General features: G+C 42.1%; 1 protein-coding gene across 2 annotated transcripts in view; it reads right to left on the bottom strand.

The window, feature by feature from the left end:
* The window catches only part of zdhhc2 (zDHHC palmitoyltransferase 2), a 109,504-nt gene that overhangs the window by 53,364 nt on the left and 41,891 nt on the right, over positions 1-14,249 (bottom strand). For both annotated transcript variants that reach the window (XM_072570066.1, XM_072570076.1), the window contains exon 4: positions 6,088-6,208. In XM_072570066.1, coding sequence (XP_072426167.1) covers positions 6,088-6,208 — 121 coding nt within the window. The remainder of the gene's footprint in view (positions 1-6,087; positions 6,209-14,249) is intronic.

Here is a 14,249-nt window from a genome sequence, read left to right as displayed (position 1 = left end):
GCCACGAAACGACACGACCAGTTATCCTTAGTAGCCACACACACAGACGACAAGCAACATGAATTTGACTGGGACAACACTACCATTATAGGGCAAGCCAAACAGAGAACAGCAAGGGAATTCCTAGAGGCATGGCACTCATCCACCGACTCTCTCAACAAATACATCGACCTGGACCCAATATACCGGCCACTACAGCGGACAGCTCGAATTGACAACCGGAAGTGGCAGAGACAGGCCACTATACATGCCGGAGGAAACAGCACAGAAGCGCTTCACAGGAGGCTCCCAAGCACTGAGGATGTCACCTAGACAGGGGACGAAACGTTTGCAAGACAAATTCCCAGCTCGGCAAACAGAACCACAACAACGAGCACCCGAGCTACAAATCTTCTCCCAAACTTTGAACTTCATTAAAGTGTATTAACCTCCTCCATTAAAATAACAGAAGGGGGTTCATATGAACATATTGAGTATTTATAATTATTCATACAATTTAAAACAACAGGAATAATTATAATACAAGCAATGAAATCCAGCCTTTCACAATTAAAGAAGAATGTAACCTACAATCACACACCAGGTTATAGTCCAATAAGGTGTGGAGTATAAGATCGTAAGACATAGAATTTATAGCAAAAGTTTACAATGTAATGGAACTGAAATTATACATTGAAAAAAGACCTGGATTGTTTGTTAAGTCTCTCATCTTTTAGAATGACCATGTTGGTTTCAGTTGTTTCATATGTAAATCCCAGAACTTTTTCAAAGTTACATTCTCAGATGAACTTTGAGAATAAGTGCCATGTCGGCCCAGGGAATGCATTTAAGATGTGAGGTGTCCTGTGTGAGGCTGTCTGTACCCCAGTGTTCAGACTAATTCTAATCTAAAAATTGATTTGGAGTTCGACTGGGGTGTACAAAGTTAAAAATCACACAACACCAGGTTATAGTCCAACAGGTTTAATTGGAAGCACTAGCTTCCGGAGGGCCACTCCTTCATCAGGTGGTTGTGACAACCACCTGATGAACAAGCATCGCTCTGAAAGATAGTGCTTCTAATTAAAACTATTGGACTATAACCTGGTGTTGTGTGATTTTTAATTTAATCTAAAAAAGGGATTTAGAGAATCTTACATGGATTCATGCAGTTTTTGAGCAAAATATGTAATTCTGCAAGTACAAAATCACCCCACAAACTTATATCTGGGTGTATGTGTGGGGAGGGTGTGTGTGACAGTGAAAGAGCATGTGTATGTGTGTGACTGTGTGTGCAAAGGGGTATAGGTCTGTGAGAGGGTGCGTGTGTGTGTGAGAGTGTATGGGTGAGCGTCTGAGAAAGAGCTTGTGTATCAGAGAGGATCTGTGTGTGTTTGTGTCTGTCTGTCTGTAGAAGTGTGTGTGTCTGTCTGTCTCTGTGTCTGTATGTAGTGCAGTCACTTGTAATGTGACATGAACCCAAGGTCCTGGTTGAGGCTAACCCCACGGGTAACAGCCTTGGCTAACAGCCTCTGCTCTGCCATTTTGCATTGTTGCCTGTCCCAAAATCTGCCTTGGAGGATGGTCACCCAAAGGTCTGAGGTCGAATGTTCCAGACCACTGAAGTGTTCTCTGACTGAGAGGGAGCATTCCTCTCTATTGACTGTTGTGCGGTGTCTGAAGGGAACCCTGTCAGTTGCAACTCCTGTCTATCTCCTGAGGAGGTCATTATGGTTTCTCGCTGTGGCATGCTGGAACTGGCAGTTAATGAGTTGAGCACCATACCTTGTTCTTATGAGGGCATCCTTGAGTACTCAGTGCCAGTCACATTCCTCCTCAAATGAACAGATCCAGTGTACACATAGGGCTTGTCCGTGGGGGATGGCTGTTTTAATATGCTTTGGGTGGAAGCTGGAGAAGTGTAGCATCGTGAGGTTAGTGGTAGAGTGAGGTGCTGAGGTGCCCATCCTTGAAAGAGGTGCATATGCCCAAGAATAAGACATGATCTAGAGAGTAGTAGTAGTCCATGGTGAGTTTGATGGTGGGATGAAGCTTGTTGATATCACTGGGTAGTTGTTTCAGTGAGTCCTCGCTGTGGGTCCAGAGGAAAAAAATGTATTTGATATACCTGGTGTATAATGTTGGTTGGAGGTCCTGCATTGAGAAGAAGTCTTGTTTGAAGCTGTGCATGAAAATGTTGACATATTGGGGTGCAAATTTGGTTCCCATGGCTATTCCATGTGTCTGGATGAAGAACTGGTTGTCAAAGGTGAAATGTTGTGATCAAGGATAAAGCAGATAAGTTGTAGGATTGTTCTTGGAGATTGGCAGTTGTTGGTGTTGAGTACTGAACCTGTTGCTGCAATGCTGTCGTTGTGGGGATGCTGGTGGAGAGTGCTGAAATGTCCACTGTGACGAGAAATGTTCCTGGTTCGACTCGTCTGTGGGTGCTGAGTTTCTGTAAGAAATCTGTCGTGTTGCAACTGAAGCTAGTGGTGACCCGTACAATGGGTTTCAAGATGCTTTCAACATAGCCAGAGAGGTTCTCACACAGGGTCCCATTGCCTGATAGGGAACGTAGGGAACTCTGAAGGACTGGATCCAAAGTCCTGATCAATGTGTTTAGTTCACGGGCGTGCTCTTTGGTTGGATCAGCCGGTAGTTGCCTGTAGTGTTCCTGGTTGTTCAGTTATCGGTACAGTTCCTTGCAGTAATCTGTTCTATTCTGAATGACGATGGCTCCTTCTTTATCTGCTGCTTTGATGACAATGTTGTGATTGGTATTGAGAGCACGGATGGCGTTGCGTTGTGATTCGGCGATATTCTGCTCAGCTTGTGGGTGTGGCTAATGAATCTGGCATTTATATATTTCCTGATGGTTTGAGCATACATGCCAAGTCCAGGGCAGAGGCCCTCCGGTAGGGTCCAAGTTGACTCCTTCTTTGGTCACTCCTCTATGGATTTCTGTGAAGACTGTTCCCGTTCCTCGGTGGGCTCATTGGGATCACTGCTGGCATCTTGAAAGAATTCCCAGAGTCTCATTCGTCTGATGAATTCCTCAATGTCTGCTGCAAGACCCATGGTGGTGGGGCAGAAATTGAGACCTCTCCTAAGAACTTCAATTTCTTCCAGTTGAAGGGTGTGACCCAATAAGTTGATGATCGACTTCCCCGCGATGATAACATTTTCCACTCTGGTGCCAGGGTAGGCCTGGCTACTGCTCGCGGTGATGCCAAGTTTCTCCTGTTTTACATATGAAAGAACTGAAACCAACATGGTCATCCTAAAAGATGAGAGACTTAACAAACAATCCAGATCTTTTTCAATATATAATTTCAGTTACATCACACTGTAAACTTTTGCGATAAATTATGTGTCTTACGATCTTATACTCCACAACCCCCTGATGAAGGAGTAGCGCTCCAAAAGCTCATGCTTCCAAATAAATCTGTTGGACTATAACCTGGTATTGTGAGATTTTTAAAATTGTACACCCCAGTCCAACATCAGCACCTCCAAATTGTAATCTGTAATGCATTATTTCATCATAAATAAGAACGGTTGCTAATATTGTAATATTTCTGTATACATTTCATAGCTTTTCCCCCCTCACATGTCCGAATGCTATAGTAACATCACAACAATTAAAACAAAAATCAATTTGTGTCATTTAATACATCATATAATAAAGTCACCATTTCTATCACAGGCTGTTATTAAAAATGTTAGACTAGACAGTCTTCTACCCTCCTAGACAGTGACATGGCACCACAACACGTGATGTTTTGGTACAAGGCTACCTGCCTCACCTTCAGCAACTCTCTCTGTTCCATGGAACAAGTGTACTCAGTACGTTATGTGTTTGCTGACATGCTCTCAAAGGCAGGCAGGTCAGCCCAGGAAATGTTTCAACTTTTGTTAGCTTTCTCAAAGATGACAATCCAGCCTATCACATCTGACTAGATTCCCTACAGTGTGGAAACAGGCCCAACCAGTCCACACCAACCCTCCGAAGAGTAACCCACCGAGACCCATAAATCTGATAAAGACTAATGCACACTAATCTGATAAAGTAACAGAGAGGGCTGATGGAGATAGTGCAGCAGGGATGTTGATTAAGATTTTGAAAGGTATTTGAAACATTGTCAAATAGCTATCTTTGATAAATAGAATAACAAGATATTAAAGGGTTAGTGATAACATTGATATGTAATAGACTAAAGAATAGGAGGCAAACAATACCAGCTGGAGAGAAGTATGCAATAGGATTACTGAGACCATTGCTTTTCTTATATAAATGTCCTTCATACAGCAGGAACAATTTAGGCATTTGTGGATGATGTAAAATTTGAGAATTTGGTAAGTTGTCCGGATAATAGACTTGATATCAGAGACAGACAGGTTAAATGGACTGATATGTGCCTACAGGTGAAGTGATAACTTTTGAGAGAATTAAGGGACTGAAAGAGGAGAAGGAAGTAGTCATCTCGAGTCAACAAGGTTGCAAAAAAGAGTACTTTTTAAAGTGGGGAAATGAGAAAAAAACAGCAAACTCTTAACAAGTGTCTGATTAGGCTTTAATTTGAATATTGTCTACAATTCTGGGTACCACATACATTAAAGCCTAGCAGGAATGGGGGAGGTAGAAATATTGGAGAAGGTGAAATTGTTCTACTTAGAGCATGGAAGAGGAGACTTCAAATCTTTAAGTGTCTTTGATAGACAAAGTTGGAAGAAATGCTTTTCTCTGGCAAGAGGGTCAATAAGCAGAATTAAATAACTGCCATTGAAGTGGCGTGGAACTGAGGAGTATGGCTTGAAAACACAGCTAGTTGTTAAGATCTCATATTGTGTCTTATTGGAGATGGTCATTACTTTGCATTTGCGTGACTCAAACATTTATTGCCACCTGTCAGCCTAAGTCTGACCATAGACCGCTTCAGTATCTGAGAAGTTGCAAATGATGGAAAAAATGTCATAGATAAGCATCTGAGTATGGTTTAGTCCAGGACACTATCCAGAGGAAGTCCTGCAGAGATGTCCTGGAACTGAGATGACCGACCTCCAACAACTATAGCCATCTTCCAAAGTGCCAGCAGAGAGTTTGCTCCCTCACTCTCACTGTTTCCAGTTTTTCGAGGGCTCCTTGACGCCACATTCAGTAAAAGCAACCTTGATGCAAAAGGCTGTTACTTGTACCTCAGCTCTGGAATTCAACATTTTTGTCCACGTTTAAACAAAAGCTGTAATAAGCATGGACAAATTCAGTAAGAAAATCATGAAATATGAAACGTTTTTTGTGACATGCTAAGCCAAGGGTTATCACCTCATATATTTCAGCCACATATTCCTGTGTTTGAGTGTACTGTGTGAACATCCTAATATATACTGCATATTAAAAACCAACAGTTGCAAACAGCTAGAGCTGAAGTTGTAGAATTATAGAATCATACAACATAGAAACAGACCCTTTGGCCTGCCATGTCTGTACTGACCAATGAACACCAAACTACACTAATCCTATTAAAATGGCATATCTTTCCCCTGGTCCTTACCTTATGGTCAGTCACAAGATGTCATTTTGGACTTGTCAAAAACTGGCATCTCCAGTCCAGAACGTGCATTTTTGCAATTTGAAAAAAGAGAGATCAAGACTTCAGCCCTGAGACAGAATTTATGAGTGTGCATTCTGAAATGGTGCAATCACAATAAGGACTTTCATTCCACAGGTGTTTGAGTTGCAGGAATACCAAGAACACTGTAGTAACAATTTGGCACTTACATCAACAACATTCCCAACAAGGGAGCAGAAAATTACTGCAGAGAGTTGTACTGAAATTGAAACATTAACTCTGTTTCTCACACCACAGATGCTGCCAGACCTGCTGAGTTTCTCCAGCATTTTCTGTGTTTGTAGCAGAAAATTGCTGAACAAATCTACCTAATAGGCTTTGCATTTTGGCTAAGGAATGACCCTTCTGAATTGCTTTCTTTGCAGCCTTCAGTAGCAATCTCCCTTTCATCAGATCCTTTTTCTGGTTTCAATATACACTAAAACCTAAACTCAGCCACTAACCTTTGCTGCTTACAACAGTACTTGCTATTTACCTCCAGATAAGGTTCTTGTGTAAATAGGTAACTCCTTAGCCATTCGTCTAAGGACTTCCTGTTGACCTTCACCTCGGTCCTCACGTTCAATTTGTTCTCGGTCCGTATACGACAGATGAAACTGTGGACATAGATAAAGGGAAAGAAAAACAAATGTGTTTAACATTAACCAGCAAGTGTTTTTGAAATTTTAATTCCTTTCAGCTCAGAATTCATTTAATGTGGGCCAGTTTGGACCATAACTACAATAGTTTAGCTTATGGTCTGAAACAGATAGTCTAAGAGATGTAATTACGAGTGACAGAATTGTAACTCTGAGAAATAGTTTTACGAATTCAAAGTTCTTATTCAGATGCTCTCAACGTGCTCAACCATTGCGTCCCTATATCAACCTGGTTAATAATTGTGGTGGACTCCCACTAGGATTCACAGCTGAATAGGCAAAATGTATAAAGAGAAAAAGCAGCTAACCAGGCGGGCTAGGTTACTAAAAAGAAAGTTTGGAAAATGGAATTTATTATTCATAATTTATTTCATTTCTTTAAGTTTTGCATGCTCCATCTCCTATAAAAACAATGTTGGAATTCAGAAACCTATTGGTATTCCTTGCATCAATGAAATGCTATGGAAGTAATGAGAGAAAATATTATTTATGGCCACAGCCCATCTTTACCACCATTTTCAAACTGCCCACCTATATTTGAGGGACTAGATTCAATGTTTGTGTCCAATGGAAACTTCCAAAGCAGTGACAGTTTATTTGAATCTTGGAGAACAACCTCTAATTATCTAAGAACAAGTAGAAATGTGAACAATCAAGCACCAGCATGACCCTATAGTTCCAGGAGAGTGACTCACCTCTCAAACTGACTTGCTTGTTACCATTGTGTAATTTGTTATTTAATCCATAAGATTAATTGAGAGATTTCCAATGGTCAATTCTGCTTGTGATCAATTATACCAGATTTTCAAATGTTAGATTTGTTGAGGATTTTTATAAATTTTTTATTGGGTGGAATTGAGAGTTAATTTTGTGACTGGTAAGTATAAGTGCTAATGACTGGTAGTTATGGGTTTGAATAGCATTCTTGTAAGTGATTCTTACACTCTCTGCACTTTTACTTCCTGCCTTTCTTTTGTAAAATTACTTTTTCTCCCTTGGAGGCTTTTCACAGCTTTAAGTATTTTTGCTGTTCCATGGTTGCTTTTGATGTTCATCAGTAGCTGCTAGTATTGGTAATGATCAGCTTCAGCAGTATGCTAGGGATAGCGGGACCCAAAGCAACCTTTGGCTGCCACAACATTGCTGTGTTCTGTCTGTGACCTGAGTGTTTGTTTTCTTTCCAGCCCATCTCTAACAGTTTTTGCAAACTTGGGTTTCTCCTCAGCTCATTTCCCTGTTGCTCTCTCACTTCATCCCTGTGCTAAAAGCATTTATTACTTTATATTTGCATTTATCAATGTTTCATAATCATAAATCTCCATGAATAATGTGCACCTGCTGATGCTAGTCTTGCATGGAGGTGTTGCCTCCCTGGGGCAGGGTTAATTAAATCACCGAGAATATTTTGCTGGGTAAACGAAACATGTTGAACCCCACATCTGAACTGATGACATCAATGGGAAAAGGGTTGAGGTCCTAAAATTAGCTAACAAACAAGGGAAAAAGGTAAAGAGCAAGGACCTCATTGACAGTAAACATCACAATTCACCCATTGCCAATTTCAGTATTTCTAGGAGTTGTGAAGCATGACAACTAAAGAAAGGGGACAGAAGGTAAGACTTCAAATTCCTTGGAGATTGGAACAAGTTCTGGAGTATGACGGACATATACAGGTGTTGAATTCACTTTAATGACAGGAATTTATTTTCTTGCAGACATTTAATAAGTGTTTTGGCAGAAGGTTTAAACTAATTTGGGAGGAAGAGGATTGCGATGAAAATTAATTTAAAAGGAGATAAAAGGAACATAGTAGACTGACTGGAAGGCATAAATAGCATTAGAATAAAGACTCGTTCAGGAATAAGTTGAACCACTTTATGAGTGGAGTAAAATTGCAGAAAGAGGCAAGAACTTTGGAACAGTGACAATAAGGAACATAAAATCTCCAAGATCAATGTGGGAAATAATTACAGAAAACAAGGAATTCTTAAAATATATACAGAAGAACATTCTTGGTTAATGTGTTTTCACCCCAATGAAGCTCTGGTTCTACGGGAAATTGAAGTGGGCAAGTGGAACTTTGTTCAGTGGAATAGCATTTAGAAAAACTGTGATTATAATATCATTAGGCTTGGAGTGGAGTCATAGAGATGTACAGCACGGTAACAGACCCTTCGGTCCAACTCGTTCATGCTGAACACATAGCCTAAATTAATCTAGTTCCATTTGCCAGCACTTGGCCCATATCTCTCTAAACCCTTCCTATTCATATACCCATCCAGATGCCTTTTAAATGTTGTAATTGTGCCAGCCTCCACCACTTCCTCTGGCAGCTCATTCCATATCCATTCTGCCCTTTGTGTGAAAAGGTTGCTCCTTAGATCTCTTCTGTATCTTTCCCCTCTCACCCTAAACCTATGCCCTCTAGTTCTGGACTCCCCCACCCCAGGGGAAAAGACTTTGTCTATTTATCCTATCTATGCCCCTCATGATTTTATAAACCACTATAAGGTCACCCCTCAGCCTCCGACACTCCAGGGAAAACAGCCCTAGCCTATTCGACCTCTCCCTATAGCTCAAATCCTCCAACCCTGGCAACATCCTTGTAAATCTTTTCTGAACCCTTTCAAGTTTCACAATATCTTTCCGATAGGAAGGAGACCAGAATTGCACACAATGTTCCAACAGTGGTCTAAACAATGTCCTGTACAGGTGCAACGTGACCTCCCAACTCCTGTACTCAATACTCTGACCAATAAAGGAAAGCATACCAAATGCCTTCTTCGCTATCCTGTCTACCTGGGACTCCACGTTTGAGGAGCTATGAACCTGTACTCCAAGGTCTCTTTGTTCAGCAATGCTCTCCAGAGTCTTACAATTAAGTATATAAGTACTGCTCTGATTTGCCTTATCAAAACACAACACCTCACATTTATCCAAATTAAACTCCATCTGGTACACCTCCCTTGGTCCATTGGCCCAACTGATCAAGATCCCAACATAGTTTGAGGTAACCTTCTTTTCTGTACACTATACCTCAAATTTTAGTGTCATCTGTAAACTTACTAACCATACCTCCTATATTCACGTTCAAATAATTTATATAAATGATGAAAAGCAGCGGAGCCAGCACTGATCCTTGTGACAAACCGCTGGTCACAGGCCTCTAGTCTGAAAAACAAATCTCCACCACCACCCTCTGTCTTCTACCTTCGAGCCAGTCCTATATCCAAATGGCTAGTTCTCCCTGTATTCCATGTGATCTAACCTTGCTAACCAGTCTCCCATAGGGAACCTTGTCAAATGCCTTACTGAAATCCATATAGATCATGTCTACTGCTCTGCCCTCATGAATCCTCTTGGTTACCTCTTCAAAAAATTCAATCAAGTCAGTGAGACATGATTTCCCACGCGCAAAATTATGTTGACTATCCTTATTCAGTCCTTGCCTTTCCAAATATATGCAAATCCTGCTCCTCAGGATTCCCTCTAACAACATGCCCACGACCGATGTCAGGCTCACTGGTCTATAGTTCCCTGGCTTGTCTTTACCACCTAGGAGAAAGTGAGAACTGCAGATGCTGGAGATCAGAGCTGAAAATGTGTTGCTGGAAAAGCGCAGCAGGTCAGGCAGCATCCAAGGAGCAGGAGAATTGACGTTTCGGGCATGAGCCCTTCTTCAGGACTTTACCACCCCCAGTCTTCCAGCACCTTGCTTAATATCTTCCCCATCTCCTACAGTCCACACATCGGCAGCCTTGCTGATCTTCAAGGGGTCTTATTCTCTCCCTCCTTACCCTTAAGTTAAGTGAATTGATTTGGAAAGTTAAATGTGAAAAAAATACCCTTCTGAATGAGTTGAAAATGGATCTGACCCAAGTGAACTTTAATTACATAATGGAAAGCAAATAGTTATTGAAAAGCAGAGTCCAAACAAAGAGGAAAAAGCTGGGGTATAGATTCAACCAATCAGGGATCAAAAAGGAGATCTTGTGGAGCAAAAGAACATGTCAAAGTACTAACGAAAGACTTTGCATATGTTTTCAACAAAGCGGATGCTACCAGAATCGATGAAGAGGTAGTACAGCAACTGCCTTGGATAAAAATTAATAAATCAAATGTAATATATACTGAGTAGGAGAGTAATAGACTTCAGGAAGACATTAGATAGACTAGTAAAAGGGTAGACTCATGGCAGATGAAATTTCATGGAATTGATTGTTAAATGAAACATTTTAATGGGAATGAAGAGACACAATAGGATTTAAATACAATTTTACAGGGGGTGCAAAATCAAACAAACCTGGGACTGTATGCACATAAATCTTTGAATATAGCAGGACAAGTTGAAAAGCCAATCATCTGGTAATCAGAGACAAATTAACCATCACCCGTTGACAAACAATCGCATTATCATCTACCACAACTATTACATCCTTGGGGGGGGGGGCTACCATTGACCAGAACCTGAACTGAACTACCCATATAAATACAATGAATACAAGAGCAGGTTAGAAATGCTGCAGCAAGTAACTTATCTGCTGTCTCCACTAAAGCCTATCCATCATCCACAAGGCCCGTGGCAGCAATGTGATGGAAGATTCCCCACTTGCTTGGATAAGTGCAGATTCAGCAACATTCAAGAAGCTTAACACCATCCAGAACAAAGCAGTCTGCTTGAATGGCATCACATCTACAAACATTGAAATCTCTCAGGAGCAGCAGTGTGTACAATCCACAAGATGCACTACAGAAATTCACCAGAGGCCCTTAGAAAATATCTTTCAAAACCATGACAACTACCATCTAGAAGGACAATGGCAGCAGATACATGGATTCACTACCACCTTCAAGTTCCACTTCAACCCACTCAACAACCTGACTTGGAAATATATCGTCATTCCTTCAGTGTCATTTGGTCTAAATCTAAGGTCCCTGTCCGAACATATTGTGGGTGTATCTAAATCAATTGTATTGAAGTGATTCAAGAAAGCAGCTCACCACTGCCTTCTCAAGGGCAACTAGGGACAGGCATTGAATGCTGGCCCAGCCAGTGATGTCCACAATACATGACTAAATTTTTTTAAAATCACAGCATAGGGAATCCTTAAAGCTGAACTTCCTGAAAGGCAAGTTACACATCCAATAAGTTTGATTAAGTAGAAATATAATCTCAAGCAATTTTTCACTTTCATTACTGTTAAATAGACCAGATCTAGACAAATAGCTGGTGTTATCTGTCCTATAACATGAAAGAATCATTTGCAAATAATGTTAAATGTCTTTTTGAAAAGTTAAAGAAATCCTCAACTTCTGACTGAATGAAGAGATGGTGTATTTTATGTTGTATCGTCAGACTACATGTTGGCACTTTTGGCTGTTTATTTAGGCTAGAATGCACAAATATCAGTACAAGTTCTTGTGAAATGATGGGGTTAAGTTAAAGCAACAAAAAATTTGGAATATTGCAAACTTGTGCAAATAACAGGATTTAACTGTGGGATATTCCACCAATCATCAATTTTTAAAGATTTCCTTTACCACTAAGGGTGCACTTAAGTCAAAATTGACAAATGGAGATCTCAAATTTTGGTGTAAAATATGATCAAATCAGGGTATCAGACTCATCTAAAGAATGAATTGCAAATTTCCCTGGTGCTTTTTGTAAAGTACACTGCTCTCAAGAGTTGCAATTTCCCATTGCTGATTTCATCCCTCACCATTGTGAATATGGAGTTGCTAGGCTTACAATTCCCAATGCTACCAGTTAGAAATGTGGCCTCTCTTGATGGTCAACCTGGTGAGATTTGGGAGTAGCTGATCCAGGAAGTAACCAGAACATCCTTGGTCTGTACTGAATTAGATAATTACGCCCAAGGCAGCAATGAGGTACATTGTAGTGATGATCCACGTTTCAGAGATAGAGGTCAACATCCTGTGAGGGTTCTACTCTTGATTAGTTTGCAAGTTTACACTTGGAAATCAGGTGATGTCAGGTCTCACCTGGTTGCGAGGCTCCATGATTTTGAACAGACTACCGACATGCACAAATTAGGATCACAATATGAGGGGTTTTTAGCTCAAATATTTTGTCAGAGGAAATGTAAGAGCTCTTTCAAAAACCAAAGGATGTGGGAAACAAACAGAAAAGTAGAAGCAATACCAAAGATCGGCCAGGATTATAACCAAGGGCAGAGCAAGTTTAAAGGGCCATGCAATGTAATGCAGGTCAAAGAGTGTGGTGCTGGAAAAGCACAGCTAGTCAGGTAGCATCCGAGGATTAGGAGAATCAACGTTTCGAGCAAAATCTCTTCATCAGGAATGAGGGGGTGGCCCAGGGGCCTGAGAGATAAGTAGGAGCGGGGTGGGGCTGTTGGAAGGTAGCTGAGGATGCGATAAGTAGATGGAGTTGGTGGTGAGGGTGCTAGGTCAGACAGGAGGGTGGAGCAGATAGGTGGGAAGGACAGGTCAAGAGGGCAGTGCCAAGTTGGAAGGTTGGATCTGGGATAAGGTGGGGGGGGGGGGGGGGGGGGATGAGGAAACTGGTGAAATCAACATTGATTCCGTGTGGTTGGAGGGTACCAAGACGGAGGATGAGGTGTTCTTCCTCCAGGCGTTGGGTGGTAAGGGCTTGGCAGTGGAGGTAGCCCAGGACCTGCACGATCTTGGCAGAGTGGAAGGGGGAGTTAAAGTGTTCGGCCACGGGGAAGTGGGGTTGTTTTGTGCATGTGTACCTGGAGATGTTCTCTGAAGCATTCTGCAAGTAGGTGTCAATGTAGAGGAGACCACATCGGGAGTAAGGATACAGTAGATGATGTGTGGGGAGGTGCAGGTTAAATTTCTGACGGATGTGGAAAGCTTGTTTGGGGCCTTGGACGGAGGTAAGGGGAAAGGTGTGGGCACAGGTTTTACAATTCATGTCGTGTCAGGGGATGGTGCTGGGTGGGGTGGACCGAACAAGGGATTCGCAGAGGGAATGGTCTTTACGGAATGCAGATAGGGGTGGGGAGGAAAATATATTGCTGGTGGTGGGATCTGTTTGTAGGTGGCGGAAATGGCGGAGGATGATGTGATATATCCAGAGTTGGTAGGGTGTAAGGTGAGGCCCAGGGGGTTCTGTCCTTGTTACGGTTGGAGGGGTGGGGTTCAAGGGCGGAGGTGCGGGATGTGGATGAGATGTGCTGGATGGCATCATCGACCATGTGGGAGGGTAAATTATGATCTTTGAAGGAGGAGACCATCTGGTATGTTCTGTGGTGAAATTGGTCCTCCTGGGAGCAGATGTGGTGGAGGCGGAGGAATTGGGAATAAGGGATAGCATGTTTACAGGAGGCAGGGTGGGAGGAGGTGTAGTCTAGGTAGTTGTCAAAGTTGGTGAGTTTGTAGTAGATGTCCATGTTGAGTCGGTCACTGGAAACAAAGATGGAGAGGTCCAGGAAGGGGGGAAACAAAGATGGAGAGGTCCAGGAAGGGGAAGGAGGTCCATATCAACTTAAGCTGAAAATGTGTTGCTGGAAAAGCGCAGCAGGTCAGGCAGCATCCAAGGAACAGGAGAATCAACGTTCCTGAAGAAGGGCTGATGCCCGAAACGTCGATTCTCCTGTTCCTTGGATGCTGCCTGACCTGCTGCGCTTTTCCAGCAACACATTTTCAGCTCTGATCTCCAGCATCTGTAGTCCTCACTTTCTCCTCCCAGATGAACTTAAGGTCAGGATGGAATGTGTTAGTGAAGTTGATGAGCTGTTCAACCTCCTTGTGGGAGCACGAGGTGGTACCAATACAGTCATCAATGTAATGGAGGAAAAGGTGGGGAATGATGCAGGTGTAGTTGTGGAAAATGGACTATTCCATGTACCCGATGAAAAGTCAGGCATAGCTGGGCCCATGCAGGTGCCCATGGCTACCCCTTTGGTCTGGAGGAAGTGGGAGGATTCAAAGGAGAAATTATTGAGGGTGAGGACCAGTTCAGCCAAACGAATGAGGAAGTCGGTGGAAGGGT

This window comes from Chiloscyllium punctatum, chromosome 1, assembly GCF_047496795.1.
Source record: "Chiloscyllium punctatum isolate Juve2018m chromosome 1, sChiPun1.3, whole genome shotgun sequence".
NCBI classification, from domain to species: Eukaryota; Metazoa; Chordata; class Chondrichthyes; order Orectolobiformes; family Hemiscylliidae; genus Chiloscyllium; species Chiloscyllium punctatum.
This window is presented reverse-complemented; position numbering and strand designations above follow the sequence as displayed.